This window comes from Canis aureus, chromosome 5 (assembly GCF_053574225.1).
Source record: "Canis aureus isolate CA01 chromosome 5, VMU_Caureus_v.1.0, whole genome shotgun sequence".
Classification (NCBI taxonomy): Eukaryota; Metazoa; Chordata; class Mammalia; order Carnivora; family Canidae; genus Canis; species Canis aureus.
The window spans coordinates 35,297,490-35,323,464 of record NC_135615.1 but is presented as its reverse complement, the minus strand read 5'-3'; the positions used below and the strand labels follow the sequence as shown (position 1 = coordinate 35,323,464).

The following is a 25,975-nucleotide window of genomic DNA, read 5'->3' as shown; positions in this document are numbered from 1 at the left end:
CGGATCTGCTGCTGCCTGTGCCGAGGCCGGGAATCCTCTAAACCCAAACAAACAAGCCACCAGAAGGGAGGGAAAGAAAGAAGATAAAGCAGGGGTGAAGACAAGGGTGCACGAGCCAGAAAATGACCTGATGGAAGAGCATCCCGAAGGATCTCAGAAGGGGCCAGCTGGGAGCTGGAAGCAGCCCCGGGCTATCCGGGAGCAGGTGTGGGACAGCATGGCTCCTGCGTGGACCTGGAGCCCTCGGGGGAGGCCTGAGGCCAAGTTGGCGAGCCTTATGGCTTGCACAGGTGACGCTGATGCCTAGAGAGGCTGCGGCCTGCCCGGTGATAGGCCTAGGGCGGCGTCGAGGCGGCTGCGGGATGGGCACAGGCTGAAACTGGGACTTCTGTGGCCGACTGCGGCAAGCAGGACGGCGGGAGGGCGGTGGCCCCAGGACGCCGAGGGCCGCGGCGCAGCTGCAGGGTGGCCAGGCCAAGCGAGGAAGCGGGTGGCCCAGCTGGAGGCCACGGAGACGCGAGCGCGGTTCACAGTCCGTGGCTCCTCGAGCACCTGGTCCACCTGGGAAGCGGGTAATACTGTCCGCACCGTCCGGGTGATGATCGTGAGAGCGGCTACGGACTGCAGCAGCCACTCCGGCGGCTGTTGTGATGCGGACAGGACACGCCTGTTCTCACCGGCTCTTCTCAACGACTCAATGACATGGGGTCATGATATCATTCCTATTTTACAGATGACGGAAATGAGGCACGACTGCCGTGTTGAGGGTTGGTGGCCGGAGGATGCTGCAGTTAGGACTGCGACCCAGCCATCTCCTGCTCCCGACAGGTGGCGGCTACTGGGGCCCTTGCCCAAGGGTCTCCTGGCTACCTGGACCGTGAGCTGGGGCTCCCAGGCCACAGCCCGGCTTGGGGCAGGACGGGGGGGGGGGGGGGGGGGGGGGCGGTGGGGAGGGGGGGCGGAGGGTTCTGGAGGTCAAAGGACACACACCTGCACGAACAGCCTTCTCTCTCGTATGACAAACTTCCAGTGAAAAGACGGGGGTCTGCTTTCCTTTAAATGCCCTGAAGCAGCTTGGCCAGGGTTGGAGGAGCCCTGCTTTGAAGTGGTCCTGCAGACTGTCAGGCAGAAGCAGGAGAGTTTCTGGAGGCACAGGAAGCACCCCGAGGAGACGCCTGGACCTAAGGCGGCAGCCCAGGGGCCCAGAGGACCAGGTGTGAAGAGCGGGTCCCAAGAAGCCACACAGCCCTGGGGGAATCTGGCTTTCCAGGGAAATAGATCTCTTCTTTTTATACTGGAACATTTTTTAAAATTAAAATATGCACAATGCCTGCTTCAGCCACAAAGGATGGCAATTCTGTCAATAGTAGTTGCCATTACAAGGTTTAGTCCGCAGCTCTGCACTTTGGAAAACATGATTTTTAATCATCCACAGGCTATTAGGCACTTGGATCCTAAGCAACACTAACTAAACTCATTATATAGTAATTTAATATCAGAATGCTACTTAACTCGTAGGGAAGATAGGGAGAAACTATCTTCCTATCTAAAACATCAATATCTAACGTAAAAGACTGGCAAAATCCAATCAGAATCCAGAAAGTACAGAATAAGATCAAATGGAGTTTGTAAAAGCAAGGCACAGTCCTAGAGAACACCATTGGCCCCGGAGAGACACCGCTCGGCCCTCTGTAGCGGCCAGCTCGAGGACACGCTCACTTTAGTCTCTTTTATCAAAAAATGGTTCTTGCCGCCTCGGAGGGGGTGCACTGAGGCCAGAGGACAGGGGAGGCCTCGCTGCCCAGGCCGCTGGGCCCGGGTGCAAGCAGCTGCCCTCGCCTGCTCCTCCTGGGGGGTCCCGGGGGCGCAGGAGCAGAAGGGACGCTATCACGGGGCCAACCTGCAAGCCACTCGCATTCCACGCTTTCCTGCCAGCAACTCGTTGCCGTGTTGACATCTTATATCGCAAATCTCTGCGTCTGCTGGTGTTGAGCACAGACGAGTCTCTACTTCTTGACTCCCGCTCCGGGCCCGGTGACTGTGGAAGTGTGCGCTCCAGAGCCCTGGGGTGTCTCGGGGGTCACACAGCTGCTCTCTCTTTGAAGGGTGTTCCTTCTGTGCCCTTTATCTGTTTTCTACAAAGAAGGTCTGGATAAGATCTCATTGCCTGGCGTTTGTGACAATGTAATTAAGTGTGAAGCAATAATGACTTAAACTCACTTTGGGTCAGTTAGAGTAGTTTAGTCTCATTGGTGAGTTACCACATTTGTAAGGCTTTTCTCACCATGAGCTCCTCCTGGGACAGCTAACCCGGACCGATCTGTTTTATACTTCATTTCATTAGCTTCACTTGCCAATATTTATATTTTTTTGTTTTTTCATATAAATTTTGGGAAGTGAGCTGTGTGTAGATTGCAGCCACAAATCTCTCTACACTAAAGAAATCAATGGAAAATAAGATTCTATACAATTTGACTGCATAGTTTTCTGAAAAGTAGGTATTCTATTAAGTGAGGGATAACTAGACTGTGTCATTCCATAAATAGGGAACAACCAGTCTCTCAGACTTGTATGAGCAGTTTTTCCCCCCTGGTTATAAACCAAGATTTAAAAAAAAAATAAGGTACCTGTAACCCAAAGAAATACGCATTGACATTTTCTTCCATGGTATTTCCTTCTAATATTTAACAAAATGGAAATCATATGATACGTAGTTTTAGGTATTTTCTTCAATGAACAGTTTCTAACGCTAGACTTTAAAAATCTTTCCATGTGACTGTACGGATACTGCAAAAAACATTGTGATGAACCTCATTTATTAATTCATCAAATATTTCTGAGTTCCAAATATTTGGAAAAAGTGTCTAGCCCCGGGCAGTTGCACACCCCACTACCAGAGTCTTGGCTCCTCTTTCCTCCCACTTCTCCCCCAGCCCTCTCCCTGGGTGGTGAGATTGAGTGGTCTCCTATGCGAGATCTGTTTCTAAATCCATGAAAAGTGGAGAAAAAAAAATACCTTGTGGCATTACTGCGTTCTCTCTCAACAAAGCCATGCCTGCAACCCTATTGTCTTGCAGCAGATTAAAATTTCCTATTTGGGGTGTCAGCAGCTTAGTATTAACTTTTCTTCTATGTACCTTCTTGCTTTGACAATCCTGATGCCCTTCAAGGCAGGTGGTCTCGGGCTAACTGGGGACCTTGTGCATGGAAATGCAAAGGAGGAAACACATTAATGTGCTTCAAGAATATTAGCCCATCTCTACATACCTTTTCTGTTTTATACACAGACACAGACACAGACACACACACACACACACACACACATCCATGGACAGAGAGAACATTGCACAGCTCCTCTCAAAGTTTGGGAGACTCGCAAATCCAAGATTCTTTATTTCACAACCCTTGAGCTATTAACCTAAGAACAACATGATCTAATTAACATGTAGCTTTAATTAATGTGTTAAGAAGGACTACAATACTTGACAAAGCCACTAATATGTTATTTAAAAGCAGAACAGTAATATCCTGACAGTGCTCTGTCAAGTGCAGTGAGATCACCAATTTTATCTGTGGCATCCTTCCATTTCACTATATTTATTGAGTGCCTGGGTATTTTATGGAAAACAAATCCTTTCATCAGTCTAGAAACACTAAACCTATAAACACCGTATTTACACTAAGATAAATATGTCACTAAAAGTAATTTTGTGTTATAGAGAAAAATAAAGAGGCCAATTTAGATTGGGGGTTCAGGAAGGTCCTTTTGGATAAAGTGACAGTCGAACAGATAGACACCTGATGAGTAGGATCATCCCTACAGGAAGATGGGAGAAAGATGTTCTAGAACAAAGGGACAAACTTTGTATCATCCTGAGGTGGGGCAAAGGTCAGTGAGACAGGAATGAAATGCATAATGAATTTAAATTTAGGAGCTAAGGAGGTACCAGAAGATGCTGGACCTTGCAAGCCCAAAAACAGGGATTGGTTTGACCAGGCGCAGCAGAAAATTGTTGCTTTTAAGTAGGGACGAACATGAACAATGTATTCATACATTTTTGCCTGTCTCTCAAATAGAATCCTTATGGTAGGTTTCTACATGTGGACATCTGAGGTCAAAGATAGGAATATTTTCCAGGCTCTTGCTATTTCAAGAGTCTATACCAAGTCAGTTCAGTAGTGAAAGAGCATCCATCTCTCTCACCCTGTATAATATGATCACCAAAGAATTCTGCTGTTTGAAGAAAAGCAGTATTCTGCTGTTTTTTCCTTTTACTGTTAACTTGAATATCAGTCAATATTTGCTGATAGTTTATATTTCTTCTTTTATAAATTACCAATGACTTTTGTCCCTTTTTTTTTTTTTTGTCCCTTTTTTGAGGGGGATAATGCTGGTGTGTATCTTATTAATGTGAAGTAGCTTTTTAATTATTTTTTAAAGATTTATTATTATTTATTATTGATGAGAGAGAGAGAGAACACGAGCAGGAGGGGCACAGGGAGAGGGAGAGAGAATCTCAAGCAGACTCTGAATTAAGTGCAGAGATCTCAATGGGGGCTTGATCTCTCGAACCCCAGACCATGACCTGAGCTGAAACTAAGAATCAGAGGCTCAACTGAAGGTGCCACGAGGTGCCCTGCTTTTTGTATCTAAGGACTGTTACCCTAGTTCACTTCTTGCAGATGTGTGTGTGTATATATATATATATATACACATTCTCCCAGTTTGCTTCTTACTTTTACTTGTATGGTCTTCCCACTTACAAGGGTAATTTGCTATTGAAAAAACATTCTCCTAAGTTGAAAATGCAGTTGCTATTACTTTAAATCAGAAGGGATGCTATGTGTTCTGGAGTCCTCATTCATGAAAAACACCAAGTCTCATTGAAATGGACCTGTTTCCATTACCTAAGATAACACAGTGTAACACTTTCCATTTACCAGTTTCTCTGTAGTGTGTTGTTCATTTACATTCCTGAAGCTTTTTCACAGTTAATCTGCATGATATACTTAAGACTATGTTCTTGATCTTTAATGCAAAGCAAAACATAAAATCAAACATATTAGTAAAGGCAAAATAAATAAAAGCAATGCATTTCAGGAGCATGTCCGAGAACTCATTATTACTACATACTAGCAAACCAGGAACACACTGAGAGCCAGAACTCAGCAGGAGTCCCCAGCCCTGTGGCTGTGAAGTATCCCTCTTTACCAGCCCCAGGAAATCTGAATTGGTCCTCAAATGTGAACAAAGGGAGAGGGACCCTCTCTATAAAGGGTCAAAGTTGTGATCCCAATGGGCGTATTTTAAAGTAGGTCTGTATTTTAACTTACAGGACTCCTGTATTTTTATACAGCCAAATTTATCACTCCAACCTTTTGTGATAAAAACCATTGCTTTAGGACCTAGAATATTTTTCTCCACCTTCAACCTTATATTCACCTATATTTTCTTCTACCTATTGGAAATGATTTTTAGTTTTTTTTTATAATGACATTTAAGTCATTGGGTTATTTTTAGTGAAAGGTAAGGATATAATTTATTTTTTAAAGAGACATATTTTCCACATCAATCTGTTGGATAATTCATGTCCTTTCTACTTAAATAATATTTCTTAAAGCAGAAGCTGGAAAAAGTAATAACACTGATCAAGTCAAGTTTTAGTTAAGCATAGAAAATGCTGGTGGAGTCTGGGGAGAATTAGGATGGTTGTTGGTGGTGCTAAGTCTCTGAAACATGCCCTAGTTGATGCAAACCACTCCTCATGGCTCACTGCAACTCCTTTCCTCTCTTCTCTGACACCCTTGCCCTCTCTTGCAGTGTGGCCGGTAAATTTAGGGTATAGCCTATGTTCAATGGAAATAACCGGTTTGGTCTTCTGGGCCTCACCCAACTCCCCATCCCAAACTATCCCCTGCACACCACTGGCTCAGACCACATCCACTCCACATTCACTCAGCTGAGGAAATGAGGTAAATGAAACTGTTCTGAAGGCAAAACGGAACCAAGGGCTAAACGGCAGGCAAAACAAATAGGAAATCTGGAGATAAAGTATTTCACTTATATTAGGTAGAATGATAGTATCTGGGTACAAACACTAAAATGATGCCTACACAACTTAATTAGAGAAGACTGTGGAGTTATACAGTCACTTCTTTCCTAAAAGGTAAGCTTCCTTCTATACTTACATAAGTTTGTCTTAGTTGAGCATCCTCCGTGAAATACACAGAACCAAAACCAAAACCAAAACCAAAACCAAAACAAACCACAGAACCATGAAGTCCTCTATGTAATAAAGGACTTAAAAAAAAAAAAAAGGCAATTTACTTAAAGCTTACTTAAATTGTTACAATTCCTGGTCCAGCATTCAAACTAGGTATAGCTTGATTTTTTTTTCTGACACCTTTTAACCCATCTGCTGGATTTTAATGATGTATATTTATCTGTAAAATGAGTTAAAATTATTTTGTGATGCCTCTTGATCTAAACCAAAACTCTCAGAGATGTATTGGAAGCAGGGCTGTGAGCGGTGGAAAGATTGTTTCCTTGACTGGTGTGCACCATAGCATACCTATCTATGCAAGTACTACTCATTTCTAAATTCTTAGTCTTGGGCAGCCCGGGTGGCTCAGTGGCTTAGCGCCTTGCCTTCAGCCCAGGGTGTGATCCTGGAGACCTGGGATCGAGTCCCACGTCGGGCTTCCTGCATGGAGCCTGCTTCTCCCTCTGCCTGTGTCTCTGCCACTCTTTCTCTCTGTGTCTCTTATGAATAAAAAAAAATAAAATCTTAAAAAAAAAAATTCTTAGTCTTAGGAGACCAGTGATGAAAGAAGATTGATGAGTTGGAGTAGAATCCCAGAATTTCCAGGACAGTCTTTTCCCAAAGATTTTAGGTATGGATGACCACGGAGAAGCAGAGTAAGAAATTTTGGCTGGCAGGTCTTCCTAACAAACTCTCACGGGAGAAGGGTCATTAGAGAAAATATGGGGCCTGTGTCCATACAAGTGTGCTTATGTCTGGTCACTGAGTAAAGCATACACTGGGCAGATGTAGAATTACAAAGAGTGAAGCTGCTTCTCCTCACACGGATTTGTCCTGTGTTTGCCCGACTGATGATGGGTGGTCCTGTTGCTCTCACAGTCCTGTGTGTGCACGCCCGGACCAGGGAATCTCGCACCTCCCTGCAGGGTGGTGGTGTTTTTTTTTTTTGTTTGTTTTTGTTTTTGATGATGGCATGAACGAGGCCTCCAAAGCAGGTTGGCAGTCTTGCTAAGGCGCACGGTCCCGCCGCCCCAGCAGGCAGCTGCGCGGGTGCAGGACTGTGCAGAAGGGTGCAGGGTGGTGCAAGACGGTGCAGGGCCGTGCAGGACAGTGCAGGACGGTGCAGAGCCGTGCAGGACGGTGCAGGACTGTGCAGGACCGTGCAGGACGGTGCAGGGCCGAGCAGGACGGTGCAGGGCCGAGCAGGGAAGTGCAGGGCCGTGCAGGACGGTGTAGGGCCGTGCAGGGAGGTGCAGGGCTGTGCAGGGCGGTGTAGGGAAGTGCGGGGCCGTGCAGGACCGTGCAGCACTGAGCAGCACCCTGCAGGGCGGTGCAGGACCGAGCAGCGCTGTGCAGGACCGTGCAGGGCCGAGCAGTGCCGTGCAGCACCGAGCAGCACCGAGCAGGGCAGTGCAGGACCGTGCAGGGTGGTGCACGACCGTGCAGCATTGAGCAGGGCCAAGCAATTCCGTGCAGCACCGAGCAGGGCCGTGCAGGACCGTGCAGGGCGGTGCAGGACCGTGCAGCACCGTGCAGGGCCGCACAGCACCGTGCAGCACCGAGCAGGACCGTGCAGCACCAAGCAGGGCCGTGCAGCACCGAGCAGCACCGTGCAGGACCGAGCAGGGCCGCGCAGCACCGTGCAGGACCGAGCAGGACCAAGCAGGGCCTCGCAGGACAGAGCAGGACCGTGCAGCACCGAGCAGCACCGTGCAGGACCGCGCAGGGCGGAGCAGGGCTGTGCAGGACCTTCCAGGACCGTGCAGCACCGAGCAGGGCCTCGCAGGACCGAGCAGGATCTTCCAGGACCGTGCAGCACCGCGCAGCACCGAGCAGGACCGTGCAGCACTGAGCAGGGCCGTGCAGCACCGAGCAGGACCGCGCAGCACCGTGCAGGGCCGAGCAGGATCTTCCAGGACCGTGCAGCACCGCGCAGCACCGAGCAGGACCGCGCAGCACCGCGCAGCACCGAGCAGGGCGGTGCGGGTCCGCGCCCTCCCGCCCGCCCGCACCCGCGGCCCGCGCCCCAGCCCGGCGGTGCAGCGAGCGCCCGGAGCTTTGCGCGCCCGCACGTACGTCGCCTTCACGTGCGCCGCGGCCGGTGCCTGTGCGCGGCGGGGAACATGCGGAGGGCCGCTCGGGCCCGCGCGGCGGACGGGGCGCAGGGAAGGTGGGTGTGGGCGCGGCCGGGGCGGGGGGAGCGCGCGGCCCGCAGCCCCGGCCCGCAGCCCGCAGCCCGCAGCCCCGAGCCCAGCGCGGCGGCCGGGGGCGGGCGGAGGAGCGGGGGCCGGGCCCGCGAGCGGCCGCCCCGCGCACCCCGCCATGTGAGCGGCGCCGCGGCCTCGCAGGACGCAAACTTTCCGCGGCGGCGGCGGCGGCGGCGGCCGAGCCCCCCGCCCCCGCCCGCCCCCGCCCGGCCCGCGGCGCCCACAGCCCGTAAGTGCGGCGGCCCCGCAGGCCCGCGGCCTCCCCTCCCTGCCGGGCGCCGGTCCGCGGCCGAGGGCGGTAAACATGGCGGCCCGGGCGCCGGGCGGAGGGCGGAGGGCGGGAGGGCGGCGGCCGGGCGGGGGGAGCCGGGGGCCGGGCGGCGGGGGCCGGGCGGGGAGGCCGGGGCGGGGGCGCGCCCGGGGCCGGGGGGCGGGGGCGGGGGCGGCGGGCCCGGGCGGCGGCGGCGGCGGCGAGCGCCGGAGCGGAATGGTGCGGACTGGCCGGGAGCGGGGGCGGCGGCGGCGGGCGGGGGCGGCGGCTGGGGGTCCGCCCTCCCGGCTGCCCCGGGCGGCCCGCGGGCTTTGTGTCGGCGGGCGGGGCGGCGGGCGGCGGGCGGCGGGCGGCGGGGCGGCGCAGGAGGAGGACCGCGCGGGGCCTGGTCGGGCCGGAAGCCGGGGAGTCGCGTGAGCGCCGCCCGCCGCCGGCCCTTCGCGCGCGGCCAGGCCTGGGGCCCGCGGCCCAGTGAGTGCGGCGGGCGGGGCGCGGGCCGGCGGGGCCGTGGGGCGGGGGCGGCGGGCGGGCGGGCCCGGGGAGCCGGGCGGGGCTGCTCCGCGTCCCCCGGGGCCGGGCTCGGCGGCGGCGAGGCCTGCGCGTCCTCAACAGGTCGCCCCAGGGCCCGGGCGCGGCGGCGCGGGCGGCGCGGCGCGGGGGGCGCGGGGCCGGGCGCGGGGCGCGGGGCGCGGGGCCCAGCTCCACGTGGACGCGGCGGGGCGCGGGCGCGGGGGACGAGCCGCGGGCGCCCAGCAGGTGCGGGAGGCCTGGGCCGGGGCGGGGGTGCTGCAGCCCGCGGCGACCCGGCGGCGACCCGGCGGCGACCCCGCGCCGGCCCCGCGCCGGCCCCGCTCCGGCCCCGCCGGCCCCGCCGACCCCGCGCCCGGAGGCGGGAAGCCCGCGGGGCGGCGAGGAGCTGTGCGGCGCGAGCCGGGGGCGACCGGGGCTGAGCCGGGGCTGCCAACCCCTCGGCTGCTGGGGCATCGGCTGCGAATCACGGTGGGAACTTTATCAGAGAGATCGCTCGGTTGTACTTTAAAAGTTTGCGTGCTTTGCGTTGAGCAAGGTCACCTCTGAGGGTTCCTGCGTCCTGCTTTGTACCAGGAGGGGATGGAGGAGGACCTCGCACAGGCGGTTAGTTTGCAGCCTTCGGCCGTGGCGCCGGCTTCGGGGGTCCTCTGCGGACTCGACCGCACGGCCTGGGCAGGGGATCAGACATCACAAGACGCGGGACGCGCCTGCCCCAAAGTGAATGCCGTGTTTCCTTGCTTAGCTGTACCTGCGGGCAACAGGATTCTTTTACGTGGTACTGTTTCCCCATAGGTGCTGGTCGTGTGAAAACGGAGTCTCCCTTTTGCATTCTGTAAAGTGGGCCATTTATTTTTGCAGTCACCTTAGGAAAGCATTTAAATACACACCTAGGCAAATGATCTAAAGAGAGAAATCACGGAAAATGTCGATTTCCACTCCTGAGCTCCCGAGTGTTCTGGGACATGGTCACGTTGGCACTTTGAGTGGGTGTCCTCCTCCAGGTTCCCTTGGATTGACGTGTTGATTTAAACTCTACCCATTTCCTTTAGGGCTGGTTCTGATAGTGTGTAATAGAGACGCTCAGACCCTTTGGCATACTTGGGACATTAATGGAAATGAAGAACGTCAACATTGGTGGGGGCCCCTGGGTGGCTCGGTGGGTTGAGCGCATCTGCCTTTGACTCGGGTCGTGATCCCGAGGCCCTTCCCAGCAGGGAGCCTGCGTACCCCGCCCCCCCCCCAGGCTTGGGTGCAGGCACTCGTTCTCTTTCCCCCGTCAAATAAGTAAATGAATAGAATTTGTAATAGAGGGTATCACTTACTGTCCTAATGACGCCTAAAGATATAAACCTCTGGTTGTCCTATTTAACATAGCTTTACCGACCTCCAGTTGAATTCTGCATGGAAAACCTGTAAGCAAAGAGGTTGTATCTGGTAGAAAACATTGAGTAAATGGTCAGACTTTGCCTTACGATAGTTAAAAACTTTTCACTGCTTGACATCCTTGACTTGGACTTGAGACTTTTTTTTTTAAACCAGGTGAATTTTTTTTTTTTGTCATTTAGATTAGACAGGTAGCCTAGAGCAAAATGACTCTCAAGCTAAATGGCTTGTCTGAATCTCTCCTCTATCATTTACTAGCAAAGTAACAGTGGGCAATCGATTAAACTCGCAATGCTTGGTCTCAGCTTCCCCATCTGGCGCACAAGAGTGATAGTAATTGTACCGACCTCATAGGGGTAGGAATGCAAGAATCACTATTAGACTAGGTCAATTCAGTGGAATCAAATTTGGTTCAGGCTGATAACTTAAACTGTGGAAAAGAGTGGACCTCTGAAATCACAGCGTAGCATCCTTACATGTGCATTGTTTAGGTTTTTTTTTTTTTTTGTGTGTGTGTGTGCATTGTTTACTAATTTGTGTTGTAGCATACCTCTGAATCCCTCCATGTTTTTGCTTTAGTTCTCTCAGAGGTGGAAAAGCAGCATTTGTTACGTTCCTCAGGGCTCATTTACTTGAAGCAGTTTTTAAGGATGTTTTTGACATTACTTTTTCTTGCTTTTATTCTCTTGACTGGTAAAATATACATAACACAATTTACTGTCTTAAAGTGTGTAGTGCGGTGGTATTAGATAAATTCACTGTGCAGAGATCACCATCCAGCTCCAGAGCTCTTTTCATTTTGTCAAACTTAAACTCCTTATTTGAACACCAGCTCCCTGCAGCCTCCCCCAGTGCCCGACACCCACCTCTCATGACTTCTATGTCTTTGATGAAGGGTCTGGGTAACTGAAGTACATAGAAGAACCATTTTAACCACTGGTAATCAGTGCATCATTTTCTCTTTTCCCTGCATCTGTCACCCCAACTGCTTGAGTGACAGGTTTTGTATTTACCTGAAGCAGAAGACTTTCTGAATAAAGAATCACTGCTTGTTACTTCTTGGTTTGATCACCGTGGACTTCATAATCCCTCACCAATATTTTTACTAGGAATTTTGACAAAAAAGAACAGATTTGAGTTTAATTTCTACCTGTGTTTCTTGCATAGTAACTTTGAGTTCCTTTTTTGCATTGGGGTCAAAATTTCAAAACTACTTAAATCTACTTTGATACGGTGATTTTGTGGAGATTAGTAGTGATCTGAAAGTTCTCCACTTCATCAATGGTCTGTCCTTTGTTCTTGATTTTTGAAGTGTTTTGGTATTCACAGGTTGATGACATAACTGCGTACCCTGATACTATATACCAAGTAGTGTATGTTCGCTGTGTCTTAGACGTTGGGCAGAGTTCTCTACATAGGCTGTTCCGCTTTTAGAAATTCTACCTGTGATCATCTTAACAGCCCAGCAGTCTTCCTTGTGGAAGGCTCCACTTACTCCTAGCACACCCCAGTCCCAACACACACTTTCCAATGAGAAATGAACAAACTAGTAGCTTTGTGAGAGAATGTGCTCTAAAAGTTTGAGAATTCCTGTGATAGAAGTAAAGTGATACAAAGTTGAATGGAAGGGAGATAAAAATCTAGTCTAAATATCCAAGAGTATGTTTTTTTTTTTTGAATAATCAAGTCTTATCTGTAATATTTTAAACATATTGCACTGCCTTAGGGAAAGACCTCATTGCACATATGTGTGCCTGTTAATAATTTTCCACTCAGAAAATTCTTAAAAAGTTTAGTTGTGAAAATGCTGTAAGATATTTCATGTAGAAGTTATTTACAAGTCCAAATAGTCTGTATATTTATTAGGTCATTAAAAAATATTTCTGTAGTTCATTATATAGTGGTAGGACATTTAGCAAATTGTTAGACATAGATATTTAGATACCTCAATTTTACAAAGATTCTAATTTATATGGAACTAGTAAATATTTAGACATTTAGTCTTTCATTGTATTTTTGATTCTAGGTTATATTAGGTAGCTGAAAGGCTAAATGTTTCCTTAACTTTACATGAAATTCCATTACAGAGGTAATGGAATACTGTTAAATCCACAACTTAAAGGCATGACATGGCTCTTGTATTCTTCAGAGAGGAGAGAAGTATGTTTAGCAGATCACATTATGTTGGAAAGATGTATATTGATGAAAACTTGTGTGGTGTTTTATTTATTTTGTAAACTGAGTAATATTTATAGTAGATTAACTAGTTTTAAATAAATGCTTTTGTAGTTCACATTGCTCCATAATTACTGTTTCGTAAGATTATGTTAAAGTATTATGTTTTCTTACAATAGGTAGAATTTTTTTTTTTTTAAGATTTTATTTATTTATTCATGTGAGACACAGAGAGAGAGAGGCAGAGACACAGGCCCAGGGAGAAGCAGACTCCATGCAGGGAGCCCCACGTGGGACTCGATCCTGTGTCTCCAGGATCACACCCTGGGCTGAAGGGGGCGCTAAGGCGCTAAACCGCTGGGCCACCCGGCTGCCCTAGAATATATTTTAATACCTGGAGTTCATTCATTTATTATTGTTATTTATGGAAACTACTGTGTACTAGACACTTGGCAGGTAACAGTTACTGAAGCCAGGAAAGTGCAGAAAGTCAGTGTAAGTCACAGTATATTGCATTTGAGTTAAGATTACTTTTGAGAGTTGAACACTGATTTATTTGTTCATTTTTTTAGAGATTTATTTTTTTATTTTTAAATCCTCATTTTTTTTAAAGATTTTATTTATTTATTCATAGACACAAAGAGAGAGAGGCAGAGACACAGGCAGAGGGAGAGGGAGAAGCAGGCTCCATGCAGGGAGCCCGATGCGGGACTCAACCCCAGGTCTCCAGAATCACACCCTATGCTGCAGGCGGCGCCAAACCGCTGCGCCACTGGGGCTGCCCTAGAGATTTATTTTAAAGAAGGAGCACATGGGGATCCCTGGATGGCTCAGCGGTTTGGCGCCTGCCTTTGGCCCAGGGCGCGATCCTGGAGTCCCGGGATCGAGTCCCACGTCGGGCTCCTGGCGTGGAGCCTGCTTCTCTCTCTCTCTCTCTCTCTCTCTCTCTATCATAAATAAATAAATAAATCTTAAAAAATAAAGAAGGAGCACAAGTGAGGGAAGGGGGAGAGGAGAGGGAGAGAAGGGCAGATTCCCTGCTGAGTGTGGGGCCCCTTGCAGGGCTCCATCCCCTGACCTGAGCCAAAATCAAGAGTCAGACGCTAAACCAACTGAGCCACCCAGGCGCCCCTTAACCCCAATTTGAAGTTTATTCTGATTTGTAACTTTGGGATTTTATTACGTTCACCAATAAAAAATCTTTGTTGTGATTAATAATTTCTTATGTTCTCCAGATGTTAGCCAAGTTTAAGTGATGACAGGTAGACCCAGTTAAAATTTTTAATATTTTCTCTGGTTTGATCTGCTTATATGCTAAGTAAATTTAAAATATGACAGGGAAGAATCTTTCCTACTTAGGCATTTATTGTAGAAACAAAAGAAATCTGTGTACAGAATTTTTAATGGATTTTTTGAAAGCTTGTCACCTATTACTAATTTTCACAATTGGGATTAAAAAATGCTAAGTTTTTTTTTTTTTTTTAAATCAGGAAGATACCATGATTTATAGCAAGAGAGTCTGTCATAAATACATTTTAATTTGACCATGTATCCACATTAGGTCCCTTGAGAAGATTACCTTGGAAGCAGCTTTAGAAATCTGGGTTTCATTGTAAACATCTTGCTTGTGGTAGCACCGTTCATTAAAAAAGGTGTCACTTAGTGAGCGCCTGCTGTAACCAGGCAGCTGTGTTCTCATTTAGTCTTTCTAAACAGCCAGGAGGAGAGGGGTCTTGCTGCTGTAGGGTTAGGTGGTGAGTTGCAGTGTCACAGCATAGCTGCCAGTGTCCTATAACGTACAAGAAGACCGGGTGCTGAAGGTGGCACAGAACACCTCACCGAATGGGTTTTGAGTTCCAAGTATGTGACTACCACACCCGTACTCTATTTGGCTGCTGTTTCTCAGATATCCACCAACTACTGGGGTCTTCATACTGATATGCCTTCATCTTCCAAATGTACGTTTATAATCCTGCAAAAGCACACAATAATAAAAGAATGTAACACTGTGCCTCCTCCGTTTACCAAAAGTAGGAGGTGGGAAGAAAGGAGTATTAGGTCCCTCCTGGTAGTTCCAACGTTCCATATGCAGAGTTCTGGTTAGTTCTGTTTGGTAGTAACAGCTCGTGATCTAAGGGCAAGCATCAGTAATTGGCTCTTTGTCTTACTGTCACAGTTGGCAAGCTCACACTGTGAGGAGAACTTGGCATGGGGGCAGGGGGGAGCCTAGAGTCTTCATTTTAATATGTATATAGAAGGTGCACATTTTCAGAATTCAGTCCAATTCTAGAGTGTTCTTGCCATCTTAGGGGAAGTCATTGTCTTAAGGAAACTTTTAGCATTCCTTATGCCGAATAAGTTCGATTCGGATGGAAGTAGCTCATTTCTTGAAGTTGGTAGCTCCCAGTGCCGAGGCTTCAGCGTTCCGTAGGTGTTTCCTGTCCTCAGATGAGTACGAGCGGCACCTGAGGGGAGAGGCCAACCGAGGTGTGGCCCCCGTGGACCCAGACCGCCCTGTGCTCTGGATGTTGGGATGGGAGAGTAACTGCGGTTTTCTCACCTAATAGCTGCGGAAAGACTTTTAAGAAGTCTTTTAATGAAGGGTAAGCATGGGGAAGGCGCTGCATGGGGAGACTGTGTCAGCGTGAAGGCCCTCCTAAGAAGTTTTCTCTGTCTCTGAGCTGCACCCGAAAGATGGTATCTGGGAGATCAGGTCCTGGGTTTGAAGTTGGTTTTGATGTGTAGCACATTTCCTTTGACTGTTCAGTCCTTACAGTAGGAACGCCTGAGATTAACTTCTTTGGGATGTCCATCGATACCATATTTAAAAGATTTTTTTGGGCGTTTTATTAATCATGACAGGTGTTGTCTATTTTTTTAAAGAAGATTTTATTCATTTATTCATGAGAGACACAGAGAGAGAGAGAGAGAGAGAGAGAGAGAGGGAAGCAGAGACCCAGGCAGAGGGAGAAGCAGGCTCCATGCAGGGAGCCCGAGGTGGGACTCCATCCCAGGTCCCCAGGATCACGCCCTGGGCTAAAGGGGGCGCTAAAGCGCTGAGCCACTCGGCCTGCCCAGCTGCTGTCTTTTTAAATTATAGAGGAAACACAGTTTAAGGCCATTTATTTTTCTACTGTACTCGTGATTTTTTTTTTTTTTTTTTAGATTTTATTTATTCATAGAGACACAGAGAGAGAGAGAGAGAGGCAGAGAGACAGGCAGAGGGAGTAGCAGGCTCCACGCAGGGAACCCGATGTGGGACTTGATCCCGGGTCTCCAGGATCACACCTCGGGCTGCAGGCGGCGCTAAACCGCTGCCTTGTACTCGGGCTGCCTTGTACTCGTGATATTTTTAAACATAAATGTTAAATTACATTTACTATATATTTATTTATTTTTTTAATTTTTATTGATTTATGATAGTCACAGAGAGAGAGAGAGAGAGGCAGAGACACAGGCAGAGGGAGAAGCAGGCTCCATGCACCGGGAGCCCGATGTGGGATTCGATCCCGGGTCTCCAGGATCGCGCCCTGGGCCAAAGGCAGGCGCCAAACCACTGCGCCACCCAGGGATCCCACATTTACTATATAATGTCAAGATAGCTGTTATCTTTTATTTTGAAATACCTTCTTTTACTATTATGCGTACCTGCATTGTAGACCACAAAATCTTAGGAAGCCTCTCACTTGTGATCTGTATTCATGTTGGATTGTTGGGAGATAAGAAGCTTCCATTTGAATAATTTGAAAGTTAAATTTTGTTTTCTGAGGATTATTTTATTTTAAAAAAGGTTTTATTTATTCATGAGAGGCACAGAAAAAGAGAGACACAGGCAGAGGGAGAAGCAGGCTCCCCTCAGGGAGCCCGATGTGGGACTCGATCCCCGAACTCCAGCCGAAAGCAGAGCTTAACCTCTGAGCCGTCCAGGCGCCCCATCTGAGGAATATTAAAATTAGTTTTTAGACTCTGTTATTCAGGTGAATTAAGCTGAACAGCCACCAGTCCAGTTTAAAGTTCGGCTTTTTCCTCGCTCGTTAGCTCCGCAGAAGCCAGGGTATCCGGCAGGGGGGTCGAGAGGGGAGGACGGGCCTCCCTGCAGGCTCCGCCGCTCCTCGCTTCGGTCTCTGCCGCTGGCCGTCCTCGTGCATTGGCTCCTTACACCTCATGGGACGAACACAGCTTTCGGAGTGTGTCGCCACATTTTCTTGACTGTTTTCTCAGTTTTACAATACCAGCCACATTCCAAAGTTGTAGTACTTGCCGTTGTTTGAATTGCGTTTTAAATGGAGAGTTCTTAGGGAGTTTGGCCTGGAAGAATCAGATGGGTGTAAGAGTGGGAGGGAGTGGGAGGCGGGATTCAGCCGAGCTCCAGTGGTTCTAAATGCTGTACGTTCCAGGGACACGATCACAGGCAGTTGGACTTACGGGGAGCAATTGAGAGAAATTTGAATTCTGCCACATGACCTGCTGACCTGAATGCTGGCCACGGCGGGGTCCTCTGTTGGCTTCTGATGCTGGGCAGCCCGGGCTCCGCTGAGGGTCCTCTGCCGGTTCCGCGACCTGGACACGGGCCGTTGGCAGTGAGCGCAGGTGCCTGAGCCCCCCCACCACGCCCCCCGGATTGTGATAATGCTGTCGTCCAGGGTAGTTGGGAGCCCGCACTCACCTGCTGTCCTCAAGGTAAAACTTCTCCTTCTGCCAGTAATTCTGTGGATCCTTTCAGTGACTTTTTTTTTTTTTTTTTTAATGCGCAAGCAGTACTCCTTACTACTAGTAGCTTGTACCTTTTGCTTAGGTATCCACCTTTCCCCTCCTCATCCTACCTTCTATGCTGACGTCAGCTCAGAATTTACGGGGTTGTGGACATTTGTGTTCTCTGCTAGATTTCGTCTTCTCCACCTATTGCCAAGCCTCAGTGATCTGTCCCCTCAATTTAACGGCTTTAGCCTCAGCCAGTTCTAATTCTCTTGCTTGTTATTACCTCAGCTTTACCCCATCATCATCTTCACGGTTTCTTGACCTGAGAACCCTGACTGAAATTTCCGAGTACCTAGTGTAATGCTGTACGCGGTGTGCGTAGGAGGACGAGATGCTGCTTTCTATCTTTGTGGCCTGTGTGGCGTAGGCACTACACTGTTGTCTGGGCTCTACATCCTACATGGCTTTCAAATGAGCTCCTCTTCCACTTTCCATAATGACTTACTTGCCTAGGCGAGAAATCTGCAGACCTACTTGCACTACCCATCTCCTCAAAATCCTTCTTAACACAGCAGCCGATGCAGACAGGGCAGGCACATTGACTACAGATGTGAAATGAAGAACCAAACCTGTCTTTTCTTATCTTTTTTTTTTTTTAAGATTTTATTTATTTATTCATGAGAGACACACAGAGAGAGTCAGAGACACAGGCAGGGGAGAGAAGCAGGCTCCATGCAGGGAACCAGACGCGGGACTCAATCCCAGGACCCTGGGATCACGCCCTGAGCTGAAGGCAGACGCTCAGTCGCTGAGACCCCTCCCAGGCGTCCCAAGAGACCAAACCTTTCTGATACCTTTCTTCAAGATTACAGGAAACATTTTAATAAAATTAAAACTTGAAATATTTTAGAAACAGGCATTGTATTGAAATAACAGGTATTTGGCAATTTAGCTATAGAAAGATAGAAAGTGCCAGATTTACTGGCAGACTTTGTCATTGTCTGCTGTTGCCATACACTTCACAGTGGAAGACAATGGTTAAGATTTCAGGTGGTCTTGAATATGTAATAAAATATTTAATACATTTTCGGAAGTATTATGAACTTTAATATGCTTATTACATCAGTTCAATAAAGACTGTATAAGAAACAAGCCCGGAATGACCCAGTCCTGCTCAGAGGTCAAATGTCAACCTAAATGCATGCTTTCCTGGAAGTTTGGCATAGGTACAGGAGTTTGTGACAGGAGCCTGTATGCCCATGTGCTCGCCCCTTGCATGATTTGCCGTCTCTGATCTGGAAAGTGGTCATGTAACATCTTCGTTTTCCGGTTGCTCATTCATTATAATAATTACATATGTATATAATCATATATATGAGATTTGCTCCTTCATGATGGTAAAATGTCCTTGAATGGACTGCTAAATAATTGAGAGTTTTAAAGACTTATAGTTGACTCTCATGTTATCAGAATCTACATACTGGAAAAGTTTAGCTGCAAACTTTGGTCTAATTTTGTGGATTAAAGAAGATGGTATTTTAAAGGCATGTGTTAGGAAGAGAGGTCATCACAAGCAGCAGTGAAGTTCACTCCTGTGTCTGTGAGATGATCCGTGTTACTGTTACCGTGAACTGTTTGTTGTTGGCTGTGACCCTCTGCCCTTCTGTCCCGTCCTTGGCTGCTGAAACGTACCCACGTTGATCCTGAGGTACAGATGGTTATTTGTCCTTATTCAGAGTTAACATTTACCAGTATACGGTCTGTGCATTATCACAAATTCCTCTTGAAAAAAAAAAAATACTCGAGAAGGTAGTGGCCACTTAACAGTGATTTCCAACACAAACATCATGTGGCCTATTCTGTAGACTTTTAGGTTCCTGAAAGACAGCGGTGATGCCATGTTGCCAGACTTGTTGGGGAATAACGTTAGGAGCGTGTCCTCGGGTACAGCAGCCCTTAGTTTGCCGCGGTGGCATCTGTTCAGCGCTGGCAATGTCTCACTGGAAACACGGTAGAGGCTTTGGTTTTCTTTGCATCTCGGCTTTATAATGTAAAAATGACTATTTGAAACATTTAAAAAGTAAAGATGGTATTTTATTATAATTGTAGTTTATTCTTTATTCACCATAGTTCTCTGTCAGGTGACCACAGACACTGAGCTCTCCCCAGTTGGGACCCTTTGCTTCTGGAGAAATGCAGCCTTCCCTCCTGTTAGGCCTCTGGTCACAGTTCTGTAAACAGACCTGCCATTTCCTTTCTCCAGGGTCATCTGCTAAAATCCTTGTAAAAAAGCCAGTCTCAGTGTCGAAAACTTGTTCTCCATAACCCTTTTACTGCATGGATTTTCCTACAAATTTAACCTTTTCTAGCGCGGTTTCACTGTTTGAAACCCGCCAGCCAGCAGGCACTGGCTGAGGAGACTTTCCCAGGTAACGTGACCGAAAATTTCCTTGCCTTTCAGCCTCAGAATGGTTGCGTTGCGTGCGCTACACTTTTTGATCTGTTGTCATCGCCTGGGTTGACAGGTGTAGGTGTGTTGCCACCCTCTGTGCACCGCAGGGGCTCCGCTAGCACTTTGCACAGTGGCCTCAGGCACAGATTGCCGCACCTCTCCTCCCCGGTTCTGGGTGTCGGGCCATCCCCAGCCAAACCCGGGTGCCTGAACCGAGCAGGCCTGACACACGTGCGTCCTGTGCAGAGGCAGCCACAGCCCGTCGTGCTCAGGAGCCCTGTGCACCACTTCACTGCGCGTGGGTCGTTCACACCGGGAGGTCGCCAACAGAAAGCACAGAACTGTGAAAAATGTGGCATTAAGTAGCCCGCAGAAAGGACACTGTGGACAGTCTGAGCTGGAACGGGCTGCCCTGCTCCCCCGCCCTTGGGATGCTCCCCTGTCCGCAGTGACAGCCAGAAGGCCACAGGTACGGAGTTGAGCAAGCAGGTGCTTTCATAGACCTGTGATCTGCAAATAATGAGAATCCATGCTGATTTTCATTTCTGTATCTTTTATTTCATCTGAAAGTTAATGGCTACAAATGAAATGTGAGAAAATTGCTCTTACTTTGACTTCTATTAATTGGATACTTTTCCTTGTAGTTTTTGTGCCCTTAAAAATAGAGAACCTAGATAAGCAGTTGTGTAGAAAAGGGTTACACGTGTTAAAAAAAAACAAACTTGAAAACGCGTTTGGCCTCAGTGGCAATCTTATGAAAAGCAGATTAAACCAGGATACAATTTTTGCACTTTTGGTTTTGGTTGAAAATTAGCAAGACCAGGGCCACCTGGCTGGCTGGAATGTGTGACGCTTAATCTCAGGGTTGAGCCTGAGCCCCGCGTTGGGCATAGAGATACCTTAAGAAGAACAAAGAATCTAGGAAGGCTAACTAATATCCGTGGTGGTGGGGATTTAAGCACCCCTGCCCTCTATTCAGAGAAGAGCGTCTGCCCTCCTACACCATGACCCTGGGAGGACCATCTGTCATCGCGGTGGTGGTCTGATATTTGGTGGACAGGCATTTAAAACAATTTTTAAAGGGAAAGGCAATCTTTGGAGAAAGACACATACCAGAAAGAGGTTAGCGTGTCAGTGAGTGGTGACAGTAAGGGAGGGCACAGACTATCACAGAAGTCAAGTACACAAGTGGTTTGCAACAGTGAGTCTGTTCCCTGCGGGACATTTGGCAAAGTCTGCAGACATGCAGACGTGTTTGATTGTCATGCTGTGGGAGATACCGCTGGTGTCTGGCGGGTAGATGCCAAGGACTCTGCTAAGTGCCCCCAGAACACAGACCCTGCTCCATGGGAGAGGGCCTGAGGTTGAGAACCCCACTGCAAGGCAGGCAGGTGTCCGTGTGCATGGCGACGAACCTGGGTTATCAGGAGAATGTTTGCTACCTGGGTACACGGTTTAAGTAGGTAGGTTGTATCTAATTTATGTTCAATTTCTAATCACCTTGTTTTAAGGAAATTTTAATGCTTAAAAAAGAAACACTTATTTGGAAGATTTATACTAAATAAGATTTTTTAACTTTTTAAAGTTTTTAAAATTCCAGTATGGTTAACATTCAGTGTTATATTAGTTTCAAGTGTACAATGTAATGATTCAACAATTCTTACACGTCTTGTTTTTAAATAAACTAAATATCTCTGTATTTTAGGTTTTTTTACTTACGTGAGTCCTGTAAGTTGTTGGAAAGCTTTTTTTCTTGTCCTGTGATTAATGTCTTAACATAAATATGGTAATGAGAGATATGCATACTTTAGGTTAAAGACCCTTATTTAAATTAAAAAAAAAATCTAGTGCCCTCTTTATTTTATTTTATTTTTTTAAAGATTTTCTTTACTTATTGATGAAAGACACAGAGAGACAGAGGCAGAGACACAGGCAGAGGGATAAGCAGGCTCCGGGCAGGGAGCCCGACGTGGGACTCGATCCCGGAACTCTGGGGTCACGCCCTGAGCCAAAGGCAGACAGACGCTCAATCCCTGAGCCACCCAGGCGTCCCTGCTCTCATCTTTAGACAGTGTGAAAGCCATACATTGGAGTTAGATTATATTCTTTTGAGAGGTAGCAGTTTGGTCTGGATTTGCTTTCTTTCTTTTTTTCTTTTTCTTTTTTCTTTTTTAAAGATTTATTTATTTATTTATTCATGATAGACATAGAGAGAGAGGCAGAGACACAGGAGGAGGGAGAAGCAGGCTCCATGCTGGGAGCCCGACAAGGGACTTGATCCCTTTGTCCAGGATCACGCCCTGGGCCACTGGATCACGCCACTCCAGGATCACACCCTGGGCCAAAGGCAGGCACTAAACCGATGAGCCACCAGGGATCCCCTGGTCTGGATTTTCATAAGTATCCAGAACGTGACTCCCAAGTTCTTACTTAGTAAAAGCACAAAGTAATTTGAGTCAAGATAAGAATATAAACCAAAAATACTTTTCATATTAATATTTTAGGTTCTGTAGGCACAGATATTTTCACTAATATTTGAAACTTGGCAGTGTATAATCTATCTTTGATATTTTTTGGTGATAGAGGAGAGGAGGATATTATAAAGAGTTAAGTTTTTTTTTTTTTAAGATGTTATTTATTTGAGACAGAGAGAATAGCACAAGTGGGAGGTGGGGGAAGGGGCAGAGTGAGAGGGAGAAGCAGACGCCTTGCTGAGCAGGACCCTGAGGTCCCAGGATCCTTAGATCATGACCTGAGCCGAAGGCAGATGCTTCACCAACTGAGCCATCCACGCGGCCCAAGAGTTAAGTTTTTTTATTTATTTTTTATCTTTTTATTATTTTTTTAAGGTTTTACTTATTTATTCACGAGACACACACACACACACACACACACACAGACACAGAGGCGCAAAGACAAAGGCAGAGGGAGAAGCAGGCTCCACGCAGGAAGCCTGATGTGGGACTTGATCCCAGGTCTCCAGGATGAGGCCCTGGGCCGAAGGCAGGCACTAAACCGCTGAGCCACCCAGGGATCCCCTGAGTTAAGTTTTTTTAGAGTGAATTTCATAATTTATACTTCATCATTCTGTTATTGAGGATAAGCTACTTTGTACAGTATTGAACGTTTGATATTAGGTCTTGAGAACTTGAGGAAAATAATTTAGATTTAAAATATATTGCAAAGTGTCAATCATTGAAGTGCAGGTTTGTGTAATTCTACTTTTGTGTTTGGCTCCTCACTTGAATAAGACGATCCATCCTTTGGCTTATGTGACTTCTGTTTTAGGTGTGCTCTTCAGTGGTTTCTAGAACATTCTTAGAATGGTGCAGCCCCTTCATAATCTGATTCTAGAAGCTTTTTTTTTTTTTTTAAGTTTTTATTTATTTATTCACGAGAGACACACACACACAGAGGCAGAGACACAGGCAGAGGGAGAAGCAGGCCTCACGCAGGGAGCCCGACGTGGGACTCGATCCGGATCTCGAGGAACACACCCTGGGCTGAAAGTGGTGCTAAACTGCTGAGCCACCCGGGCTGCCCTCTAGAAGCTTTTTACGCCCCAAGAAGAAACCTAAAATCCAGGAACAAATTCCCTATTGCCCCTCCCGCAGACCATGCAGCCCCTCCTCTGCTTGTACCCCCACAGATTGGCCTACTCTGGATGTTTCCCATTGGGAGAGGGCTGTGGCATGTCGCCTTTTGTGTCCGCATCCACTCACTGAGCGTGCTGTTCTCCGGGTTCCTCCATGTTGTGGTTCGTGTCAGTGCTTCCTTTTTACGGGGATATAACTGACACAAGGCCGCGAGGGGTTAAGGAGGACCACATGCCGAGTTGCTGCGCTTGGACGTTTCCATGCCGTTACCACCGTGGAGCTAGCCAGCAGCTCCGTCACATCACATAATTATGATTTCTGTTTTGTGGTGAGAACATTGGAGATCTGGTCTCTCAGCAACTTTCTAGTGTGTAATATAGTATTGTTAACTATAATTACGGTGCTGTGCATTATACCCCAGGACTTGTTTATCTTCTAACTGGAAGTTTGTACCATTTGACCAACATTTCTCCAATTCTCTTGGTCATTTGCCTAGAAAAATTGTTGGGTCCCCCACCAACTCCTTTCCTCCTATTTTGAGAAACTGCTGAGCTGTTTTCAAAAGCGGGGGAAAAAAAAAAGCGGCTGCGTTGTTTTACGTGCCCACCAGCGTCGGAGGGTGCCAGCCTCTCTGTGTCTGCTGACACTTGTTGTCTCGTTGTTTGAGTGTGGTTGTCTTATGAGTGAGAAATGCCACCTCACTGTGGTTTTGATACGTGTTTTTCTAACACATATCATCCGTTTGTGTGCTTATTGGTCATTTGTTTATCCTCATATCCTGATACCTGTTCATGTCATTCATTGCTCATATTTTGATTGGATTGTCTTTTTATGAAATTTTAAGAATTTTTTTTATAGGTTATGCATACAAGTCCTTTATTGGATGATTTGCAAGTATTTTGTTCTTTCTCTGGATTGTCTTTTTACTTTTGTGATGGTATCCTGTGAAGCACAAAGGCTTTTAATTTTCGTGAAGCCACTTCTTCATTGCAGTTTTACACGACCTCTCATTCTTTTTTAAACCTGCTTTGTAACCTACTGTGTGGGGGCCCCCATGCTATATTTAACCGATCCCCTATTGAATTACTATTACAGATAGCACTGTAATAAGTGCTTTGTGCATATAACATGTGATTGTGCCACTGATGTTGCTGGGTCAACTGGTAAATGCATAAATGATTTTGGTGGTTAATGCCACCTTCCCTCACATGAAGACTGTGATGTTTGTGTTCCCGCCAGAAAAGTTTAGGAGGGTTTTGCTCTGCAGTTACACAGAGGATGTTGCCGGGCTCTTCTATTTTTGCTAGTCTGATTACTCTTCTAATGGATTTCTGCACGCACTCAGGGCTAAATCTGAACTTTCTATCTTGTTCTGTTAATCTCTGTCTTTTCATGTGCCAGTACTGCCACTGTATTAATTATATTTATTATGTTTTAATTCCTGCTACAGCTGGCTCTTCCTCATTGTTTTTCTTATTTTGGAAAATTTTTGTTACAACTCCTAAATGAAATTTTTATGAAAATGTTTCTCGCTCAAGAAAAAATTTTGAGTACTGTAGTTGAAATTACATTATCTTATGAATTAACATAGGATGGGTTGGCATTTTGATGATATTGAGCCTTTCTACCCTAGAACATGATAGATCTTTCCATGTATTCAATTATACATTCCTATTTTTCAGGAGCATTTTATTATTTTCACTATAACGGTTTCTATCATATATTTAATTTTCTTTTATCTTCTCGTTGTAAATGGGATATATTTCTGTATATCTTCTAACTTTATTACTCATTTATATGAAGGCATTGATTCCTATATGTTACTTTTTTTTATCCCATTTTATTAAATAAAGTCTTTTGATTGTTTTTTTCCTTAATTCTTTTTACTTTTCTGGATGTATAATCATACCATCTGCATCGTGTGCAAATAGAGATAGTGTACATTCCTCCCCACCCCCCATTTCTGTTCAGATTGCTTCCTGTCGTGCCCCTGCATTGGTAAATACCTCCAGTGCGGTGCTCAAGAACGAATATAGTGAGGACCCATGACTCTATTTTAGCAGAGAATTCTCTAGTATTTCTTCAGTAATGCTGGCTTTGTCACTGTATACATGTGTAGGTACATATAGTAACCCTACTTGAACAGATGTTTAATTTTGTCAAGCTTTTTTTCAGCACTTACAGAGGTAATCATATTCTTCTAAGCTCTTCCAGTATTAAGTATGTTAATGTGTTTCCTTTTGTCGGAACCATCATTTCATTCTTGGAAAACTGCGTTTATTCTAATGTGCTGTTTGGTTCTGCTTGCAAAAATTTTATTTAGGATTTCTGCAAGGATATCCATAAATGTATATGTATTGTTTATTGTTTGTAGTATGAATTTGTGTGTTTATTAAATC

The 25,975-nt window shown here is 47.0% G+C and overlaps 2 protein-coding genes and 1 long non-coding RNA gene across 18 annotated transcripts in view; 1 reads left to right on the top strand and 2 right to left on the bottom strand.

Moving 5' to 3' along the window:
- Positions 1-1,089: 1,089 nt before the first annotated feature.
- LOC144313551 (uncharacterized) lies at positions 1,090-8,587 on the bottom strand. The gene is made up of 3 exons (XM_077896490.1): positions 8,514-8,587; positions 6,190-8,344; positions 1,090-2,135 (listed from the first exon to the last, which is right to left on the bottom strand). Exons 1-2 carry the CDS (start codon positions 8,585-8,587, stop codon positions 6,958-6,960), a joined length of 1,461 nt encoding a protein of 486 aa, XP_077752616.1. The 3' UTR covers positions 1,090-2,135; positions 6,190-6,957.
- Positions 8,278-25,975, top strand: part of ZMYND11 (zinc finger MYND-type containing 11) — a 128,517-nt gene continuing 110,819 nt past the window's right edge. For 8 of the 16 annotated variants that reach the window (XM_077897397.1, XM_077897396.1, XM_077897395.1 and 5 more), the window contains exon 1: positions 8,279-8,433. The gene's annotated coding sequence lies outside the window, so the exon portion shown is untranslated. Of the gene's footprint in view, positions 8,434-8,895; positions 8,961-9,077; positions 9,213-9,334; positions 9,354-9,719; positions 9,741-15,174; positions 15,434-17,261; positions 17,511-25,975 lie in introns of those variants that run through there. The other 8 variants (XM_077897388.1, XM_077897379.1, XM_077897380.1 and 5 more) reach the window with 7 other exon arrangements.
- LOC144313937 (uncharacterized) lies at positions 16,573-17,540 on the bottom strand. Its single transcript, XR_013379582.1, has 3 exons — positions 17,497-17,540; positions 17,303-17,390; positions 16,573-17,138 (listed from the first exon to the last, which is right to left on the bottom strand). It is a non-coding gene; the product is annotated as an uncharacterized LOC144313937 (long non-coding RNA).